This window comes from Arvicanthis niloticus, chromosome 19, assembly GCF_011762505.2.
Source record: "Arvicanthis niloticus isolate mArvNil1 chromosome 19, mArvNil1.pat.X, whole genome shotgun sequence".
Lineage (NCBI taxonomy): Eukaryota > Metazoa > Chordata > Mammalia > Rodentia > Muridae > Arvicanthis > Arvicanthis niloticus.
In genome coordinates this window covers 26,416,811-26,439,317 of record NC_047676.1, presented here as the reverse complement: position 1 = coordinate 26,439,317, position 22,507 = coordinate 26,416,811, and the positions used below count along the sequence as shown (strand labels likewise).

At 42.1% G+C, this 22,507-nt stretch overlaps 1 protein-coding gene across 1 annotated transcript in view; it reads left to right on the top strand.

The window, feature by feature from the left end:
• Positions 1 to 22,507, top strand: part of Adamts12 (ADAM metallopeptidase with thrombospondin type 1 motif 12) — a 268,248-nt gene that overhangs the window by 197,109 nt on the left and 48,632 nt on the right. Inside the window, exons 14-17 of the mRNA XM_034523235.2 lie at positions 2,157 to 2,277; positions 9,121 to 9,365; positions 10,222 to 10,360; positions 16,348 to 16,474. Coding sequence (XP_034379126.1) covers positions 2,157 to 2,277; positions 9,121 to 9,365; positions 10,222 to 10,360; positions 16,348 to 16,474 — 632 coding nt within the window. The remainder of the gene's footprint in view (positions 1 to 2,156; positions 2,278 to 9,120; positions 9,366 to 10,221; positions 10,361 to 16,347; positions 16,475 to 22,507) is intronic.

Genomic DNA, 22,507 nt, shown 5'->3' with positions numbered 1-22,507 from the left:
TGCCTTTATATGTTACTTGCTTTCCCCCCTTGAACTTATAATATTCTTTCTTTCTTCTGCATATTTAGTGTTTTGATTAGTATGTAGTGAGAGGACAGTTATTTGATGTTCTGTATGCGTCTAGTACTTTTATAGGCATCTTCTGTAGGTTAGAAAATTTTTCTTCTATGATTTTACTGAAAACATTTGCTGGGCCTTTGATAGGAGTCTCCTCTTTCCTCTATTATTATTAATATTGGGTTTTGTCTTTCCTTAGTGTCCCAGATTTCCTGGATGTTTTGTGTCGGGAATTTTTTAGATATAACATTTTTTGACCAATGTACCCATTCCTTCTATTGTACCTTCAATGCCTGAGATTCTTTCTACCACCTCTTGTATTGTGTAGGTCAAGCTCACCTCTGTAGTTTCTGTTCAAATTTTCAAAATTTTCATTTCCAGAATTTCCTCAGTTTGTGTTTTCCTTCTTGATTCTATTTCCAATGTCAGGTCTTGAACAGTTTGATTTATTCTTACACTGTCTGTTTCTGTTTTCCTGGATTTCTTTAAGGTGTTCATTCATTCCCTTTTTAAAGACCTCTATCATAGTCACCAAAGCTGTTTTAAAGTCTTTTTCTTGTGTTTCAAATGTTTGACTAGTCACAGCCTGCTGTGGTAGGATCACTGGGCTCAAGCAGAGACAGATTGCCCTGGCTGTTGTTAACTGGGTGTGTGTGGGAGGGGAGTTAATTAATTAATTAATTAATTTACATCCCAAAGTTGCCCTGCTCCTGGTCCCCCTTCCAGAGTTCTTCACCCCATCTTCCCTTCCCTTCACCTCTGAGAGGGTGCTTCCTTCCCTCAGGGCATCCCCCCTTCCCTAGGACATCAATTCTCTGCAGGATTAGGCACATCCTCTCCCACTGAGGCCAGACAAGGGGGCAGTCCTCTGCTGCATATGTGGGGTGGGAGTGAGGGCGGAGGTTTAGACCAGCCTAAGTATGCTCTTTGGTTGCTGGCTTAGTTTTTGGGAGCTTCCAGGTGTCCAGGTTAGTTGATACTGCTGGTCTTCCTATGGGGTTGCCTTCCTCAAGTTCTTTCCCTAACTCTTCCATAGGGGTCCCCAACCTCAGTCCAATGGTTTGCTGTTAAGTATCTGCATCTGTCTCTGTCAGCTGCTGGTAGAGACTCTCAGAGGACAGCCATGCTAGGCTCCTGTGTGCAAGCACAACAGGACATCAGTAATAGTGTCAGGGTTTGGTGCCCGTCCACGGGATGGATTCCAAGTTTGGCCAGTCACTGGTCGGCCATTCCTTCAGTCTCTGCTCCATTTTTGTTCCTGCATTTCTTTTAGTCAGGATCAATTCTGGGTCAAAAATCTTGAAGGTGGCTTGGGTATCTGGGTTGGGGCTGACTATAGGTCTAGATGCTGGCTTCTGGATTTGGCTTTGTTGCATGGGTGTTTTGTTCTTTGGTCTCTGTTCCTCTATGGATTTTCAGAGAATATGATGGCTGTATGTTGCCTGTTTTTCCGGCCCGTTCAGCTGGTGTGTTTACAGGGAATCTCTGCCGGTGTTGGAAGCTGGGATACTGGGATGAGTTCAGGAAAGGAAGGTTGGAAAACAGCTTTGGGATCAGAGAGGAAAGGGATACAGCAACAAGTGGGGAGAGGGAGGTTAGGAGGGAATGGTCTGGGGGATCTACAGGGAATGTGAGCAGGGGTGATTAAAGCCTATAGATGGTATTATGTTGCAGCCCTAAAGATGAGACTGGGGGATTGCATCTGGGGCGGGGTGGGGGGATGGGGAGAGGAGTTACAGAAGCAGCCTACCCGATTTTTTGGCCGATGTGGCCTCTGGGTATTATAATTATCCTAGAGATGATGTAAAGAATATAAGGTGTGCATAGGTTATATTCAAACATTATGCCCTTTGTCTAAGGCATCAGAGTATCGGAAAAATCTTGATTGTCCTGAAGCTAATGCCCCCATGGCTGAGGAGGAATGATTTTATTTCTTGTACCAGTAGGAGGGTGCTTTGGTTATCCCTGTGCCTATCAGCAAGACAAGGAAACAAGCACTCAGATGTATGAATAATGAAGTGGGAAAGGAGAAGTCACAGATAGAGGCAGGTATGACATCTCCTAGCTGTGTCATTCATCCCAGCCTTGTCTTCCTGCAGAGGGTTGGCTGTGACTATGAGATTGATTCCAATGCCACCGAGGATCGCTGCGGCGTGTGTCTTGGAGACGGCTCTGCCTGCCAGACTGTGAAGAAGCTGTTTCGACAGAAGGAAGGATCCGGTAAGAGACAACCTCAAGGAACTGGAGTATCGAGGGATGTTGGAGAACCAAAATAAAGATTAATTTTCTTGTTTTAAAAATAACTTGTAAAAATTCAGGCAATCAACTCCCATTGGTAGTTATAGAAACAACTGTTGATAAGAAAAAAAAAAAGAAAGTGTCACACTGATCCAAAATGGCTGGAGGCTGGCTGCTCAGGGGTACAGGTAACAGTGTGGTCCTTAGGAGGGCATCCTCCTTGAGAACATGCATCATAAGAGGAACAGGATAAAGACAAATGTTGCCCTACTCCTGATCCACCTTCCAGAGTTCTTCACCCCATCTTCCCTTCCCTTCACCTCTGAGAGGGTGCTTTCTCCCCCAGGGCATCCCCCCTTCCCTAGGGCTTCAATGCTTGGGTGGTCTTTGGCACTCCTGAATTGGTGGCAGCTTTCCACTGCCCGTACCTACAGGTTTCTCATGGACCTCTCATCCTGCCCCTCCTTATGCACTGGGGACGTGCACTGAGTTTCACTCTAGACTGCAACATTCAGTCCATGTCCATAAACCTTAGGATGCTAAAAAGTCCAGCAGAGATCCCATCTTTGCTACATGATTAATGAAGTTTGACATGGGGTGGGAGGGAACATCTGCCTATCACGCAGATGAAGTAGAGGCATGCTACAGAAGAATACCAAAACCCATTTACTTTGAATTGGTATAGGGGATTCGTGTGAAGTTCAAAGTTAGAGAGGAAGCCATATTTATTAGACAGTTCTCTGAATTTATTCTCCAGCTATCCTGTGCTGCTGCCACATCTTGCCTTATGTTTTTATTCTTTTAACGTAATGTAATTGTTAACTAGGAGCAAAATTATCTTTTGGGTTTTGTATCTACCTGGCTCAACTCCAGATGACCACAATCTCTATCTGGAGTGTGTATTTGGTAAGTGCTCATAGAAGTTAGGTAAAATGAATTTTTTTTTTCCTTAAGATTGATTCCAAACTCTTTTGCTAATAAAAAACATCGACCAATTGGCTGTTTTAAGTTGGTAGGTTTTTTTTTTTTTTTTTTTTTTTAAGCCTGATTGCTTTATTTTGACTTAATTGTTTTGAAAGAGAACTACTATTTTTTAGTATTGGTCACATCAGTGTTTTTCTTTTACTCACAGTTCTTCTTACAAGAATTATTTTAAAAGTATTTCAATTAAAACATAGCCTCCAATTAAAATGTTTATGATGGTCAGACCCAATCCTTCCTCCCCACTCTTCTTCCTCCCTGGGGAAGTAGTTGCTGCTACTACCTTCAGCTGTGGAGGCGTGAAATATTGGCCAAATTCTTTTGCCTGTTGTTAAAGAAAGAGAAAGGATGATGCAGAATTAAAATGGTTCAGGAGGCAAGAAATGAGGTTGGGTTCTTATTCCTAATCACCTCCGGGAAGCCATCCCCCAAACCTCAACTTCTGAAGTCCCTACTGAACCTGAATGATATTTTTTCTCTTTGTAGTTCTGATATCCTTAGGGCTGACTATGTGTGGAGATATCTTTGTGCTGAAGTTGCATAATCTCTGAGAAAAAGTGTCCATATCTGTTGCCTCCTTGGGATGACGCACCAACAACTAAATTCCTGTCCTTCTCTGTGGAAAGAAATCTTATCCAGTAGATGCGATGCCATGTACCCGATGATACCATCTTGACCTCAACTTCATGCCAGACTTGGGGTACATAAGGTCCCTCTTTTTATAACACCTCATAGTACCTTCATTTTCCATTGTTCATGAAAAAGGGAAAGCATTAACGTGTTGAGGTAGCACTATGATTACTGTGATGAGAAGTATCTGGAATTAGAAGAACCTGAGGCGAAGTATCTGATACTACATCCGGATAGTAAAATTGCCTGACTTGTTCATTCATTTACTTATTACCCAAGAAACAATTGAGCATGTGTTGAAGAATAGTGAACAGTGACTCTCTCAGCTGTCCCCTCTGCTTTATATCAGTAAGAAATCAGGGAAAGAATACCACTCTGGCATGTGACCTGCAGACAGAATTTCTGCTTCAAAAAGAAGTTGACGGATCATTAAGCTGGTCCCACCCCCCACCCCCCACCCCCCACCCCCGCAAAGGTGTTCCAGACTAATATTCACCATAAAAATGTACAGCCTAGTTTTTAAAAAAAAGGATTTATTTTTAGCTTTTGGTTGTGTGTGTGTGTGTTTAGGTTTGACTGCCATGCCCAAAGAGGCTAGAGGAGGGTTTCAGGGAACCAAACTCAGGCCTTCTTGAAAGGCAGTATGCACTCTTAACTGCTAAACCATCTCCCCAGTCTCGTGGCCAATTCTCATTGACTTAGACCCTATGAAGTCCAGCTTCCTCAGCCTTGATGTGTTTCTACTGCTTAAGTTCCTCGATGTTGGGTTCCTTATCTACTTTGTCTTCAAACTCAGCTCTCTTTCCTAACACTGCTTAGTATCCTTGACTTCTTAAAATCGCCATTCTGGATTGTTTCTCTCTCCTTCTTTAGCTTCTCTCTACTTCTATTTCTAGCTGCAGCCACCGTACTTAAGTTCTGGCCTTGCTCATACTGGCCGTCTTTGCCTTGTTGCTGGGAATGACGGACCACCATTGCTGAGCACCCGAGACTTTCATATGGTTAAATGAGTCACTTAACTCAATGCCCACAAGACTGACTTTGACTCCTGCCTCTTTATTTACTCATAATCACCATGTTCTTAGATTTGAATCTTAAGGTTTTGAATTAGAGCAGGTGTCATAGAATGAATATTTAATTACATACAAACACACACATACTCAATATACAAGCTTAGTAGATTTGTTACGTATAATAAACATTATTAAAACTCAGAACACAATATTTAAATTAACTGAGTTTTCTCTGATCAGTACCTCCCCACTTATAATTTCATTTGCATAAAAACATGGAAAATAAAAGTAACATTCTGAAGTTTAGAAAACAGAAAAGGGACAAAGGAAGTCCCGGATCTATAATATAAACTCTTGATACCAGCATCAATATGTTTAGAATGGTAGATTCTTGGCATAGAATGGTAGATTCATAGCATCTTCCTGTAATGATATGTGTATCTGGCAGCTCAGAGCCCACCAGCTCCCTCACCAGACCCCACCTACTAACAGTCATACACTTAGGTTTCACCGTTATGTCTCACTCGTTTCTGTCACCCATTTATTGGTTGGAAGTGAAATGTATATTAGAGATCGACAATACCCACAGCTCATGCTGTTGCTGTCTGCCCAATTCCACAACAGTGTATATGCTGAAGATTTGAATGACGGGAGCCCTCTAAGCACGTCCATTGTACAGGCATAAGGAGAAAGGATATAGTAGCGGAGGAATAAGTCATGTGCCTATTAAAGGGTGGAGGGGGAAGAGATACTTTTAGGAAGAAATCACATTGTTTTAAGGCTTAAAGTTGCCTGAATGCTATATCACAAAGTTCACTGTGTTTGCTTTGACACGGGAGAAAAGAGACAGCTGTATGACTTTGAATGGGTAAAATATTACAAGGAGATCAACATCTTAGCAAGCCTATGTCTCTGAAAACGTAGAGGTGTTTGCTGCAGATTAACTCAGTGCTGCCAGCCATAACATTAATCCAAATTAAGGGAATAATGGCCTGGAGAAGGGATTGCAAGTAGATAAGAGAATCACAAAGAAAAACATTCCAAAGGGGGTGAGAGGGAGTGAGACTGTCTTAGATCCAAGGTTTCCAAGGAGACTGGATATTGTCACCTTATACTGTTGTTCCCCAGGAAGCCTCAGGTTGGTTTGGAAGGGGAGAAAGGGGAGAGTAGTTAGATGCTCTGAAATTTTCATATCCAGGCTAAAATCCTTCTATGGCTGAAGACCACTCTAACCCATGACCCTAAAAGTAAGAACAAGAAAGCAATATGCATTTGTGACCCTCCCTTCCTCCTGGCTTCTAGTAAGGTAGTTGCAAAGTCTCGCTATGTATTAGGAGAGTGTCACACTTTTGAAATAATGAAGACTAGAGCTCTAGATCTAGGGCAGACAAGCTTTTAGGAACATTGATTTTTTTCTGAAGTTCATCCTCACCCTGGGATTCATGTTAAACACAGAACTGTATCTGAGCCAGACACCAGCATGCCACCGCTCTCAAGTTAGGCAAAAGAAGATGCATTTTAAAACTTACTGTTTCCTCAGGAAGCTCCTCACATATATCGTGAGCATCAGGCCTCTACTGAGTGTTGTTCTACTTACCACTAGCAGACACCATCAATCTCATCAAAGACAAGCAGACCATTGTAGAGAGTTTACCCAGGCTGTCACATGGCCTCTGTTTGAGCACCTGTTTATTAGAGGTGATAATGACCCTAGACTAAGCATGCCAGTGGATCAACTCCTCTCCCTATCATCATCCCCCCCTCATTCCTACCCCCCCTTTGTGTGTGTGTGTGTGTGTGTGTGTGTGTGTTGCAAAAAGAGTTCAGTAAGATGACATATTAGATAACAATGTCTTAGTAAGGCTGATTTTCTTTCTTATCTCAACACTTTGTTGTAGACAAGGATGTGATGGGCAGTTTCTCTGGGTGGTCTTTTCATGGACCCAGAGACATCTTCTTTCAGGTCAGACTCTATTTTCCAGTTTTCTCCAAGTGGAGTATATTCACTATGGGAAAGATGTAAGAAGATGCATTCCTACCAATTCCTCTTCTGTCTCCAAGCATTCAGAAGAAGCACAGATCATCACTATGTGTTTCTAGCCCACATTTAATGTTCCTCCAGTTTTAGTTTGTCTGTGAGAGTTATTTAATAGTAGTAAATACTTATTTACTATTTTGGAAATTTCACTTATGTGGAAAAATAAAAAAATCAAACTTAAAAAATGATTTCTGTATTTTCCTTTTTTATTTAAAGCCATGAACAAGATGGTAGAAATAATATTTAATACCATGTTTCTTCCATGGTAAGTTCTGCAGTGTGATGGCATGTAATATCCTAAATCAGACAATGGTTACAGAGAACAATATTCCAAGGGTATTTTTCAAATTTTCATTAGTTCTAATTGCATGTGATTTTTTTATCCTGAATTAGTGGTGTGAGTGAGCTGTATTGGATGAATTTGTGAAAGCCAAAGGGAGTTGAAGCAGCTATTTTAAGACTCACATAGTGTTTGACTACCAGGGAAAAGCCATGTAGGTGTGTTCAGATGACAGAGGTGGGAACTGTATCAGTCACAGCTTTACATTATTGTTACAAACACCCAAGAGAAAACACTTAAGGGAGAAAACACTTGTTTTGGCTAATGGTTTTAGGGATTTCAGTCCGTGCTTATTCAGGCTCTATTGTTTCTCAGTTCAGAGTAGCAGAATGTCATGACATCAGGAACATGTGACAGAGGTGGTTAATCATATGACAATCAGACTTTCAGAGTACACGCCCTGTAACCTATTAACTCTTGCAAGGCCCTACTTCTTACTTTTTACTACATCCTGATAATGCCATCGGATTAGGTCAGAATTCTTAGGATCCAGTAACTTCCCTGAGCCTATGAGCTGAAACTCAAGCCCACAATACATGAGCTTGTACACACACACACACACACACACACACACACACACACAGAGAGAGACACACACAGAGAGAGACAGAGAGACACACAGAGAGACACACAGAGAGAGAGAGAGAGGGGAGAGAGAGAGAGAGAGAGAGAGACAGACAGACAGACAGACAGACAGAGACAGAGAGACACAGAGAGACAGACAGACAGACGTGAGCACCTATGGAGAATTAACAGGGTTATGTATGCCTTAAAACCAACTTATAAAACAGTGAACTCTTTGAATGGTGGATCTGAGAGACTCCTCACTCATCATTCTTCAGTTCCCATCATTGTGCAGATGAGACTCAAGGGAGCTACAGGAACTGTCGAAATTCAGAGAGAGCAAGATCTGCACAATGCACAGCTGGAACACAAGGCCATCTTAAAGCCCATTTTCCTCCCATCTTATAAAGCCATGGATCCTAAGAAGGAACATGGAAGCATGAGGAGCTGGTGAGCAGAGGCAACCAGTAAGCGTCCGTTTCTTCTTTCACCAGTGCGCCTCCCTACCATGGCAACCATTAAGCAGGAGAAGATTGCAGCCAAATTCAATCAATGCTTTAAAATAGATATGGGTTCCTCAGAAGCCTGGAGGAGACTCCTGGAAATAAGTTACAAATTTGTAATTTTGCAAAATGGAGGAGGAATGGAGGAGGGAAGGCTTCCTGCTGGACAGAACTGAGCAATAGTGTAGAAAGCGGGGCTCAGAACTAATGTTTTCACCCTGGGCTGATGGAAGCAAGCCAGGGGGCAGCCGATGGCACTGAGGTTTCTTGCAGAAGGTCTGAATGGACAGCAGCTTGGATTAAATTACATCTAAGAAGATGAGTTTGACATGTTGTCCATGATGAGGGAGAAAAGCATGTAGTCTGTGCATTGCTTGGGAGAGGTAACCTGTTGGCAAGAATAAAAGGGGGCAGGGAGGGACACCAGCAGCAACCTAGGTTCGATCTCAGACATTCTGAACCATTCACATAGAATCACACAAGAAAAATCAATGCTGTGTGGGCCACAAATCTTCCCAGTCCCATCTGTACCTACCCACGTGTCCTCACAGAGCCCTTTACACACTCAGTTGTGAAGCTCCAGAGAATTCTGCTGCTGGCTAGTCTCTTTCTAATTCTTCTAAGTTGGTGCTTCTTCCTGTTCCATCAGCCACCCACCAGGGACCTTGAAGAATGGAGATGCTGAGGTGAGGACAGCAGGCTGTGTTAGCTGAGAAGCTAGCATGCCTCCTTCATTACTGTCTTTTTTGTCCTTAGGTTACATTGACATCGGACTTATTCCCAAAGGTGCAAGGGATATAAGGGTGATGGAAATCAAGGCAGCCGGCAATTTCCTGGCCATTAGGAGTGAAGACCCAGAAAAATATTACCTCAATGGAGGGTTTATTATCCAGTGGAATGGAAACTACAAACTGGCAGGGACTGTATTCCAGTATGACAGGAAAGGAGATCTGGAGAAACTTATGGCTCCCGGACCCACCAACGAGTCAGTGTGGCTCCAGGTAATACTGAAGGGAAGGGAGCTGCTGGCCAGTGTACTCTGTACCATCCCTCTCACACCGGACACTGATAGTAGGACCGAGAGCCTGTGCTGTTTCTGCTGTGTTCTTTAGAACTGTCGGAGCCCCAGGAACAAAATTGGGGACCTCAAAACCATTCACTGTGAGGCTTGAATGCAGTCCTCAGGCTGATGTACTCCTTATATATTTAAAGTGTCTTAGTGTGGCTTCCTAGTCACAGTGACAAACTGAAGTGATATTGTATAGCTGTCAGGAAACTAAGGCATTTACCCATATTCCCAAAGTTAGTAGGTACACAGGGCACCTTTTGGCTGAACCCCACAGTATAATGATCATGTGATTAAAATTTCCTACTTATTAAATCCATGATATTTTAGCCAATAAACAACAGGAGACTGTAGAAATATAGAAAGCAGAAGTAGGTGTAGCTAGACAAAGACATAGGTGGAGAACCTTTAAGTGGCATCCACGAATTTACGTACATGTATGTGCTGGTATGCAAATTTACCCAAGCTCAGTGTCAGTTGGGACATTTTTCTTTCTCAGATGCTTGCCTTATTTTATTTAACTTTTTTGGGACAAGTCTCTTGCTAAGCCTGAAGCCTGCTGATTCAGTTAGGTTGTCTGGCCAGCAAACCCCAGGGATCCTCCTATCTCTGCTTCCCTAGGGCTAGGATTAGAGGTGCCTGCCCCCATGCCTGGCTTTTTACATGGGTGCACAGTAAGCACTTTACCTTCTTATCCATCTCCCTAGCCCCTGGGTATATTTTTTTAAATGTCTGCTTTACAATCGCTACTCATGGCAATGTTTGACATTGACTCCTCTTTCGAATTTTAGCTACTATTCCAGGTGACTAACCCTGGTATCAAGTATGAGTACACAGTCCGGAAAGACGGCCTTGACAATGACGTGGACAAGTTGCTGTACTTCTGGCAATTTGGCCGCTGGACAGATTGCAGTGTAACATGTGGAACAGGTGAGAAACAGCCGCTTCCAGTTGGAAACCCCACGAGCTTTGGAGTAGGGGATAGAGGTGACCTAAGCCAGTGTTTTCATTGTGTCTGCTTATCTTCAGTCTCCAAGAGGTATCCCAAGGGATCCCGTTGAGCAGTGAATGTGTGGGTGTGGCTTAAAGGAATAGGTGTTCTGCTTACATCTCATTGGTCTGCTTTCATCACATGGGTACCACTCGGCCTCAAAGAGAGGCTGGGGCTTAGGAAGGCAAGAGAACACTCTCAGAAAACACAGGCATTGCCTGAGTGGTGTATGACGTTTGCCAAGGTCCTTGCAGGCAGAGGGCAGGCCTCTCGGTATGGGGGTGGGGCTCACTCATTTCAGTAGCTTTAGAAATAATGTCATACACAGAAGCTTGATTTCTGGTCCGGTCTTTGGAGCACACTTGAGTCTGTTCTTCTTGCCTCCTTCCTGGATCGACTGCCTGTAAAACCAGAGCACCTGCATAGCAGACAGGCACAATGTATAATGTAGCCAGGGGGATCAAAATGAAGGACAGAACATGCCAGGAAGCCATTCTTCTCCACAACTTCCTTTTTACACTGCTTAGCTTCTTCTCTTACTCCTCTGCCCTAGGTACCAATCATAGAATACAGTCCAGAGTCGGAAATTGGATCATACACAATCTAGCTCACAAACAATTCTTCTTTTCCTCGGTTTAGCGTGGAGAACTACCTATAGCTTTTAGAACTCATATAAATAAAATGGACATTTTTATTTTTCACTGTGTGTGTGTAGGAATGGTGAATGTGCATATGTGTGCAAGTGCCCGAAGAAGCCCGAGGTATTGGATCCCTGGCACTGGAGCTATAAAAGCATCTGTGAGCTGCCTAATTCGGATGCAGAAAATTGAACTTGGGTTCTCTGCAAGAGCAGTACACAAGGCAGAGCCATCTCCCTAGCCCCTAAAATGTTCATTTTTAATACATTTTATTTTTATAGATTTAATAGACATATATAATGTATTTTGATCATATATATATATATATATATATATATATATATATATATATATGTTTTTGAAACTGCTAAGATTGAACTCAATCTAGGCCAAAGGCATAGCCTGACTGATGTTACACAGACAATCCATCATTGATTACTATGGCTGTCTCCAGCATTGCCCTGGCCTGTGGCCCAGTATGGGCCAGGATCCCAGAGAAGAAAAGGCAATTTTAGCAGGAGATAAATGGGGGTATAAAAGATTTTCCCTGAGGGTCATTCATAAGAAAAATGAAGTCACTATGAATGTACTCCTAAGGACATTTTCAACATGTGATTCCCTCTTCTCAGCTCTCAGGGAAATCCATGTTTAAACTTTGCACTTAAATTACTTGTCCCAGGCCACACATACTAAAACTTACCTAGTGCTAGTTGTCAGAGACTCCACCGAGAAGCAGAGCATCCTTCATCCTCTTGTGTTTCAAGATATAAAAAGCTTAGGTGTAGTATCTCAGAACATCAGGGGACAACAGAGCTAAATGGCTGGGCTTTGCAATGACCATAAAGTTACATCTGAAGTTACATAGGAAAGAGAATATTTTTAACTAATGTCGATTAGACATTGATTTCTGTTACAGCTTGGTCCTTCAGTACCACCCTGCCTTAATGGGATTTTCCGAGTGATGTTGTGAACTTCACCACATTGTCTCTTGCAGTTATGGGAAGATCTCTGGCTCTGGGAGAGAAAATCATGGCTATGTTATTACCAGGAGACACAAAGGAATAGATACTGATGTTCACACAGTGCACACAATGCAAAATGTAAAAACAGAAGCCAGAACACTGAACCATTCACTGATGTTTGTTATTATATATATATATATATATATATATATAATATATATTATATATATTATATAATAACTATATATATATAGTTTTCATAATGTAGAGTGTATGTATATATATATATATGTTATGTATAGATATATACATATATATATATGTTATGTATATATATATACATATATATATATAATATATATATACATATATATATACATACATACACACACACTCTCTACATTATGAAAATATAAAGTAACTCAAAAAAAGGAGAGAAAACACAAGGGACCAAAAGGTGGGAGGAGAACTACAAAAAAACAGGGTGAGGGTGAGTATCCCCCAAACCAGGGTACTCTAGCATCATCTCTGAGGTCCCTTAAGTCTGTGCTACCCAAGTGGAAACACTGGTCAGTTAACATTGGAAAAATGTTTTATTTCATCATGTTCAGACAAAACCTTGAAGACACTTTTTAATGCAAGATTTCATAAAGATAATAAAAGTACTCATCAATGCGGGCTTAACATATTCGAGTGAGCGAAGATGATGCATAGTTCACGTGCAGTGAAAGGAGGGAGAGAGCAGAGATCTCTCAGCCTCTCGGCTGTACATCACCAGTGGCCAGTGCAATGGTCTCCCGTTCTGCAGCTCTCCTAAGCCACGTTGCTTTTCTACCTTGTGCAGCTTCAGAGATTAGGCCCGCTCATATTTTTAGGCCTTTAGTTCTCTAATGTGACAGTTGCCTGCAGTTTCCCAGTTGGCGCCATGCTTAGCGCGTGCACTCCATGAAATGCTGAATGCCCGCTTTACCTGGTAGCTGCTAAGTGCCGTGGGATTTTGCAGGCTCTTCTGATTATCCTTAATTGTCTGGATCGCCTGGCTTGCACACAAGGGCCACAGGAAGGGAGTCACAGTTGGGTTGGAAAACTGATTTTGCTTAATTTTGTGAATGGTTCCTTCCTTCACAGGAAAGAAGCACTTATTTTCTCTAACACTGTTAAACATTCTTCAGGCATAGTCGGTTCTTTTACTTGGATAAATTTTCACACCTTTTTTCCCCCCAAAGATTCCGCTAACATAACAATTCCTTTGTGAAATTACATTATCAGGTCCCTGGCATTGTGATGGGGGAAATGATATTGGCTTTCCGACTTACTGCTAGGATATAGAAGGGTGTTAGCAACGGCAAGTGATGAAGTCAAGTACATTCACGCATATCTAATCAGTGGTTAGTGTCAGCAATAAGTTCGTGAAGTTTCTGAACTGGAAAAGAAGAATTGTAGCATTGCGGTTTCAACTGCCTAGAAAATTAAATGGTACAGAGTATACAAACAGGTTTAAGTGGGGTGGATGAATGAAATCTCCTCTATATCCCAGTGTCAAAGTGTGTGTTCAACCCTGTTCTCAAAACCTGCATTAATCAGAGTGTCTTCAGAGGGAGTTGATACCCCATAAATAAATAAATAAATAAATAAATAAATAAATAAGATACATAAATATATTTATACTTTATTATAATGTATCAAACATTATACATTATAACTATATATAATTATATAAGTATAACATAAATACATATAGATAGATATATGTAGATATAGATATCTCTCTATATATATAGATATATAGAGAGAGTAGTTATTATTCTAACACGCTATTATAATCTTAGGACTGCTAAAGAGATGAGCATGAAGAAACTGAGGCTTGGGAGAATTACAAAGATTGTCAAAAAACACTCAGTAAATATGTGTTAAAAGCAGACTCAAAGCCAGTTGTGATTCTTATGGGATTGATACGGTACCTGCTGTTGATATTTCTCTCTCTCTCTCTCTCTCTCTCTCTCTCTCTCTCTCTCTCTCTCTCTCTCTCTCTCTCTCACATGATGCAAGCTTTCCTTTATCGAGTTACTGAGTTTGTATTGTGGCAGGTAGATATGAATTCACTGGTTGAGGAAAATAGAACCGAAGGAGCTAGGGAGCCCAGAAAATAATATTCCTTGGAAACCGATGTTGAAAGCTGGTGGAATAGGTTGTACTTATCAACAATATTCAACCCTCACTCTTTCCTTCTTCCTGTGAAGTTAGGGTTATTTCTGTGCACTGCTATTTATGAAGGGATTTTACTGACAAATCTATCGATTCGCAAAATTTCCATCGTTTTACATTATTAAAATCATTTTTATGTGCAGCCTGAGGATGATCATTTCTGTGCTAATGTGAACTTTGCCGTGTTTTGATATCATTGTCACATGAGTGGGTGTGAGGAAAGAGAACTCTTCAGTCCTTCACAGACTGAGGTGAGAATCCTCGGAGTCTTTTCAGACAATGTGGTAAGGCACTGCCTGGAGCCTCCTTGATCTTGTAAGTTTTGACATTTCAGAAATGCTGCACTCTTGTTTGTTAAGCTGTCTTTGGTTGTTTTATCTAACAAATCCTAATGTGAATTTAAAATTGAAACCATCTTAAACAAACTAACTGTATAACAGACTCTATTTTGAAAATCACAGTATTGAGATTGCCATAGGCCATCACTGTTCTTCAGCTTGTTTTACACAAGGAAGTTAACTGTCCCTTCTTTCAAGGCATGTTCTTCCACAATGGCCAGTTCTAAAGCACAGGTGACAGGTTTAAAATCAAGACACTTAATTGACCCTGTACCACTAACATCCAGTACAATTTATTAAGAATTTAAAAGGAACTTACAATCTTCTGGAAATTGCATTTAGTATGTGTGTGTGTGTGTGTGTGTGTGTGTGTGTGTGTGTGTGTGTGTATGTGTGTGTATGCACACACACAGACGTATGCACATCTGTATGCATGTCTGTGTGCAGGCACACAGATGTCACTGTGGATATATGGTGGTCAGAGAACAACAGACAGGAATCGGTTTTCTCCTTACTCTGTGTGGCCTCTGGAAACCAAACTCAAGTTGTCAGGCTTGGCTGTGAGTGCTCTAACCTGGAGAGCCATCTCACATGTCTGATTTTCCATCTTAGAAGCAGAAGTTTAAACTAATTGTTTTCAGATGACAAATAATTTAGTGTTATGACATCACACAGGTTTATTGACAGCCTTAATTAGTGAGAGTTCTCTGTGGGCAGTGTCCAGTTTGAAAAAAGGAACAAAGGACAAGCCATAATTTTTTTTCTTTTCACAGAAAATCACAGTCATTTAGATACAGTCTAACCTCATACTTTCTGAATTTGCAGTGTTACATAATAGTAATTATTCTTAAAAGCATAACCTGATTCTAACCTCTCCACTAAAGCTTTTACAACAGCCCATATTAAAGAGAACTGCTGCCACTCTTCCGAAATTGGATTTCAGACCAACGAGGGTGCCACTGAAGAGTCATAGTGTTTGGTTTTTACTCTAAATGATTAAGTTCATTGTTGTAAGGGAGATGATATCACTCGGGAGCCCCAGCAGGAAACAGTTGTCTGACTGGCACTCACTGCCTTGGGTGTGTGGACAGGTATGGGAGGGTTTAGAGAAATCAAGGAAGGTAAATACTGCCCATGAACAACACTGGAATGTGAGGGGAACAAGGCTTCTATCCCTAGACCAGGAGAATTAGAAGTAGTTAGACAAAAAAAAAAAAAATAATAGTCTAATTTCCAGACCTTGATGGAAACCACAGTCAACCATAGGGATCATGACCAAGAATTCAGAGCAAGGTACGGGAGGAACAGAGTAGATCTGGAGGGAAGAAACAACAACCCAGGAGAGGAGGGCATGGACAAATGGCAGAGCCAATGTTCTGTAAATACGGAGCCTATGCTGGATTGGTCCTGACTGGCGAAGAGAAGAGAGCAGGCATTCATTCAGTCCACACAGGTATTTCTTCAGTGTGAAAAACCACTTTCCGTTTAATGTAGTAATCATCACCACTTCATCGTGCTCATAGATCCTGTGACACAGGTGTTTATAAAAGGTATAAAAGGATGGAAAAAGCTCTACTCCACTATGTTGGGCCTCTCAGCTAGGAAGACTCAGAGACTCCGTCCAAGTCACTCAAATGTCTTGGGACTGGCACCATCTGAAGGCTCCTCCTGGATTGCAACTATCACCTCCAGTCTTTACCCAGGGCCTCTCTGAGGACATGAGCTTCTTGTACAGTAGCATTCATATGGGTTCAGAATTCAACCTGTGTGGTCCTTTCTCCAGGTATCCGACGGCAGGCTGCTCATTGTGTCAAGAAAGGCCATGGGATAGTGAAAACTACCTTCTGTAACCCAGAAACCCAGCCCAGCATGAGACAGAAGAAGTGCTACGAAAAGGATTGTCCACCCAGGTAACCCTTGATAACGTGAAGCTTGAAGTCTGGGTGTCGCCTGGCCAGACACCTGTTTTAACAGTACTCTAAAGCTCCATGGTAATTGTGAGTTGTGTCGTTAGTTAATACAGGAAAGGTTTCTGTGACTCTGCTGTCAGCCTGTGGCAAGCTAAGAGGACATTCTCTTTCCCGAGAGCAATTCTTCTTACAAAGTGGATACACTGTATGTTTTTATTTGCTAAGACTCAGTCTCAAACTATTGAAGATAAATGTTCACGATATTCAGATATTCACCCAGAAGTTGTTCAACTCCCAGGTGGTTTAGTTCTCCAAAGGCCTGTCTCCTGCTGAATCTAGAGCTTTCACATATTCATACTCTGAACTGTCTGTGTCCACTCTTACTTCAGGCTTCCCCAAAGAGGACAGTTAGAATGCAGGCGGGTGTCAGGGCTGTGCTTGCAGTTAGGAGATTCAGCCAGGACTTGGTCCTACAGCTTCTGCACTCAGAATTCTTCCTGTCCCTGAAGCTTTAGAGTGAACCTGGCATCTCATCATCTCTTGGATCTGAAAGCAGCATGCCAGAACGCAGTAACGGATGCTCTCTGTTCTCCCAGTGCTTCTTAAGATGTGCTTCTAGATGGAACTTCCTTTTTAAAAAATTAATTGTTTACATCCCAAATGTTACTCCCCTCTCAGCCCCTCTTCACAATGTTCCTTCCCCATCCCCCTCCCCTTTGACTCTGGGAAAGCAACCCCCCCCCCCAGGTAACCCCAGACTATGGTGCATCAAGTCTCTGTAGGAGTAGATACATCCTCTCCTACTGAGGCCAGACAAGGCAGTCCCCTGCTACATGTGTTGGAAGCCTCAGACCAGCCCATGTCTGCTCCTTGGTTTGTGACTCAGCCTCTGGGAGCTCCCAGGGTTCCAGGTTTGTTGACTCTGTTTATCTTTCTGTGGGGTCTCCATCTCCTTAAGGGCCTTCAATCCTTCCCCTAACTCTTCCACAGGGGTCCTGGCCTCTATCCAATGTTTCTGGGTACCTACATCTGTCTCTGTCTCAGTCAGTTGCCGGGTAGAGCCTCTCAGCGGGCTGCTATGGCTTCTTGATATACAAAAAAGTTAGAAGTGGCCCAACTGCCCAGCTTCCTCTCATACAGTCAGTCAGCCATGGCAGTTAGATTGGAAGGTCTGATGCAGCTACACAGGAGCCAGGCGCTGGACAGCCAGTGTCAGACAGCCACTGCACAGGGGCAGCAGGAGCACATGTGACATCCAGAGTCAGGATTTCTTGATGAGAAATCTGTCTGTCTGTCTGTGGTGCTGCCTCTGCCACCTGGATGGACACATCTGAGAGAACAGTGATTCCCCAGCATCTGCTGTTGTGTGGGAAACGTAATTTCCTCCAATTCTCTCTAAACAATTGGAAGATTATACTTGAGTAGGAAAAGAAAAGCATAAGCAATTTGACAAGTCCTCTAAGATCCTGCCCGTGGATGGCATATTTTCTTCAATTACACTTTTTTATGGGTATCTATTTTCTAAGGTACTGCTGGGTTTTTCTTTGGGGAGACTATTTCTATGCATGGCTAATGCCAGGAGCCCAGCTTGCAGTTGTTAAAGGTCAACAAAATTAACAGGTCAAGTCTGAGTTTATATCCAAGAATAGGCACACATACAATTATACATGCACATGCATGCACATACACATACATATGCACACACACAATATATTTAAAAATCAGTGATATGTTTAGGCAGTTCCTTGACTCCAGCTATTTGTTCGTATTGTAATTTATATAAAAAATCCTCTTAGTTGCTATGCTATATACATATAATCCTTGTCTTATAGCTATATTTGTTTATTTCATTATACAGACGAAAATATTTACCAAGGGTAACAAAGTCACATATGGGCCAGACATTGTGGCACACACCTGTAATTCCTAGAGTCAGGAGACAGGGGGAAAGGGAATGAGTTCAAAGATGGTTTGGGCTACATAGCAAGACTTACCCTCCCCCAAATGAAAGGAAGGAAGGAAGGAAGGAAGGAAGGAAGGAAGGAAGGAAGGAAGGAAGGAAGAAAGAAAAAAGGGAGGGAGGAAGGAAGTAATAAAAGAAGGAAAAAGGGAGGGAACATTGATGAGCAAACATACAAGTTCGACTATAAGAACTGATTTCTTGGGTGCAAATTCACAAAGGGCTTAAAGGAATTTACTTCTAAAGGAAATGAAATTAAGTTGCCTTAAGATATAAGTATAATAAACCAAGGTTACTTGGTTAGTAGTATGTATTCTGACAAACTCAGCACAGTAGTTAGTTCCTTGACCTGAGGCTCTAGAGCATCTTTCTTCGTCATGCGATTTCTGTGATGTCTGAAAAGCTCCTATTTGTCACCCATTGCTGTCATTTCACCTTCCAAAATCAATCTTTCTCCCCCCCCATCTTTCTTTTATTTTCTCAAGACAGTTTTTCTTTAGTAATATCTTGGTTTTAAGTCCAAGTTCAACATTTGTTGATCCCCTGCCCCCAGAGAATTGTTCGAGAGAGATTTTTTAAAAAACATTTGATAAAAGTGTCAAATTATGTGTTCTATACCTTAGAACAAATATGAGGCAGCCTCTGGTTTTGAGGGCCAGAGCTGCCAAGAAAGAAGTTCTTTGGATTATCTTAGTGCGGAAAGTGGTTGGTCAGCTGTTCCCTCTTTCTAACTGACTTCACTCTGACTCTGATCTAAGGGCTGCAAGGTCGCAGCCATGAGCATTCAAGGCAGTCAATAAATCGCAGCCAGTTACTCAACCCCACCAGCTGTGTGTAGGCTTCTCTGCGTGAAAGAACAGCATGTAACTTCAATCAAGATTTCCCTACTTCAGCACTTTCAGGCTTAGGCTGGATTACTCTTTGTTGTGCAAGACTTCTTTCGTGGCATTGTAGGTAATTTCGCAACATTTCTGGTCTCAGTTGTCTGAGTAATGAGGGTGAGAGAGTGGTGTGACCTGGCTCATAGCAGTCAGAGCTGCCCTTGCAAGCACTGAAAACAGGGCTGGGGCAGAGAAGTTACAGGTAATAGAGGGGCTCAGAGGGGCTCAGAGGGGCTCAGAGGTTTCTCATCCTGCCCCTCCTCCGAGTACTCCTCAGGGTGCAAGTCTAGCTAAACATGAGAAAAGTATTCCAGGATAACCAAGGGCTCTTAAAGACATTCTCTCTGTCTCTGTCTCTGTCTCTGTCTCTCTGTCTCTCTCTCTTTCACACACACACACACACACACACACATGCACATGCACATGTACAATGCACTTCTACATAACTTATGGATCATATTAAAACAATAAAGTCCATTATTTGGGTAAAATTTAGATATGAAAAGTCAAAATTATATCCATTTATTTGGCATCAAGAACACGAGTAGTTTCCAGTCCTGACTTGAGATTATTCACTGGGTAGTTCTTACAAGACATTGATATCTTGGCCCTCCCTACAAGAAATTCTGAGTTTAGTCAGAGATGGACCTTCTTTTAAAGTTCCACTAATGTTGATATAATAATAATCTGTGATATAAATCCAGTCCTAAGGATATTTACATCATAATGGGTAAGAGATCCACTAATGTTCAGTGATTAAAGAATACTATACACAATGGACACTTGATTGGCCAGTTGTGTGTTAAGTGTTATGAAAGAAAACACTATTCAATTGTTAAAAAACATTATTCATAGTTGTTAGAGCGAACACTCCTTTATTCAACATCGTGGGTATAGGGACCACTGTAATAGAAATTTACTGTGGAGAAGATACTGGCCTCCGTAACAACTAGAGCACGGACAAGTGGGAGTCTGTATTTGAGTATCAGGGTATAGGTCAATGGAAAAAGAGAAAAGGGACTAAAGAAAATATGGGGCAATGCTGACCTCGCAGTATCCTTTCTCAAGATACATCAGGGTGACCATAGTGGGGAAACGGAGTCCAAGGAATTCAAGCAGATATCAAGAATAATCATTTACTTGGGTGGACATTCTTAACCTGACTTTGCAGAAGTCCCTGTTAAAAATGGATGTCACAAGGCAGTGTACCGCATTTGGTCAAGGGGAGTCTTGTCCTTATCTGTGCTATTGAGAAGGAAATGATGTATTTCATTTTACACCTTCACATCACAGTGCATTGTTAAGGATGCCAAGTCAGAAACCTAGAGGCAGGAACAGAGCAGAGACCATAGAGGAATGCTATTGACTGGATTCCTGACCATGATGCTTTATTATACACCTCAGCACCACTCATCCAGAGGTTGGGGAGCATTGCTTCCTGGGTCCTCCCACATCAATCATTAATCAAGAAAATGTCCCCACACACTTGCTTGCTTACAGGCCATTGTGGTGAAGGTTCCCTTTTCTCAGGTGACTATAGTTTGTGTCAAGCTAACAAGAAGTAACCAGCATGGGAGGACTAAAGGCCAGTGGTGGAGCTTGAACCTGGAAGACCTTGGCAGGAAAAAATGAAAAATTGATAGGTCTCATTTCAAGCTGACAAGATGTGCTAGTCTGGCTTGTGCTGCTGGAACAGAGTACCATAGACTGGGTAATTTACAAAGACCAGAATTTTATTTCTTGTGATTTTAGAAACTGGAACTCTAGACTTAAGGCACCAGCACTAGTGAGGTCCCTCTTGTTTCACCTTTACACAACACCTGGAAAGACAGAGAGCTAAAGTGTGTTCCCGTTCAGCAGAAGAGTAAAGGAGAGCAAGCCCACTCCCACAGGCAGCAGTTTATAGTAGCATTAATACATTTGTAAGGCCTCTGTCCTCATGGACTAAACAGTTCCATTAGGCCCCACCTCCCAACACCATTGCATTGATGAGTTTCTAACTCATGAGCTTTAAGCAACACTTTCTTTTATAAATAATTTATTTAATTTTAATTTTGCCTGCATTCACGTCTGTATGAAGGTGTCAAGTCCCTTGGGATTGGAGTTACAGACGGTTGTGAGCCACCATGTGGGTACTCGGAATTGAGCCTGGGTTCTCTGGAAGAGCAGCCAGTGCTCTTAACCGCTGAGCCATCTTTCCAGCCCCCTGGGTGACACATTTTAATCTCAGGACTAACACATGATCACGCCATGAGGACCATGGAAGAAACTTCAGAAAGGGAAAACAGGAAGGGCCATTATCACTTCATTAGAACACAACTGAAAGCCGTGTAGCAGGTAATTAGATAAATTAGGCCTTCAGTCAGCCTTTCCAGAGTGACATTTTATATATTCAGCAGTCTCCCTGGCCTCCTTTGGAAATGTCAGAGGTGGGGCAAAGTAATTAGACGAATACAGTGGGCATTAATTTGCTTCCACATCACACTGGCAAATATTAGCTCTTTGATCATACAAGACAACCAGAACTAAACACTGAAGAATAAATCGGTGCTCTCAATTACTTGCTTACTGAAGAAAATAGTCCAATCGAGAAAGAGCTTTCTTCTGCAGATTTTAACTTGAAATTAAAAGTATGAGAACCCAAAAGAGTGCTGCCCACACAAACATAATACACAGTGGATGGAAAGAACAGAACAAAGCTTTGTCATCTTCGTGATTAGCAAAATTGAATACTGTCTCGAGGCCAGGGGGCCGTCTCTGGGTCAGGACTGGAGAGCCTCCCATCATGTGCTATATCCCTGTGAAAAAAGGAAATGCCTTACTTTACTGCTGCATGGGAGCTCATATGGAAGAACTGAGTGTCCACAGAGCAATGATGAACCCAAACTACACTGGCACAAGAGACTAGTTCTGTTTTCTGAGCTAGAGCAGGTTTGCATACTGATGGAAAAGGAAGAATGTGAGGGTAGAGGTGGGGAGGGGCTCAACCAACTTGTCCTCAGACAAGAAAAATAAATATATCAATTTGCCCAACTGCTTAACTTCCCTGGGAGCTTCTGTGTTGTGGGAAATTTAAAAAAAAAAAAAAAAAACCAGCAAGTTTCCACACTACACCCTGCTACTCTCTGTCCTGTGGGCTGGCCGGCCATGCACTAGTGGGCAGTGGCTCGCCTGTTCTTATCTCTTGGAGAC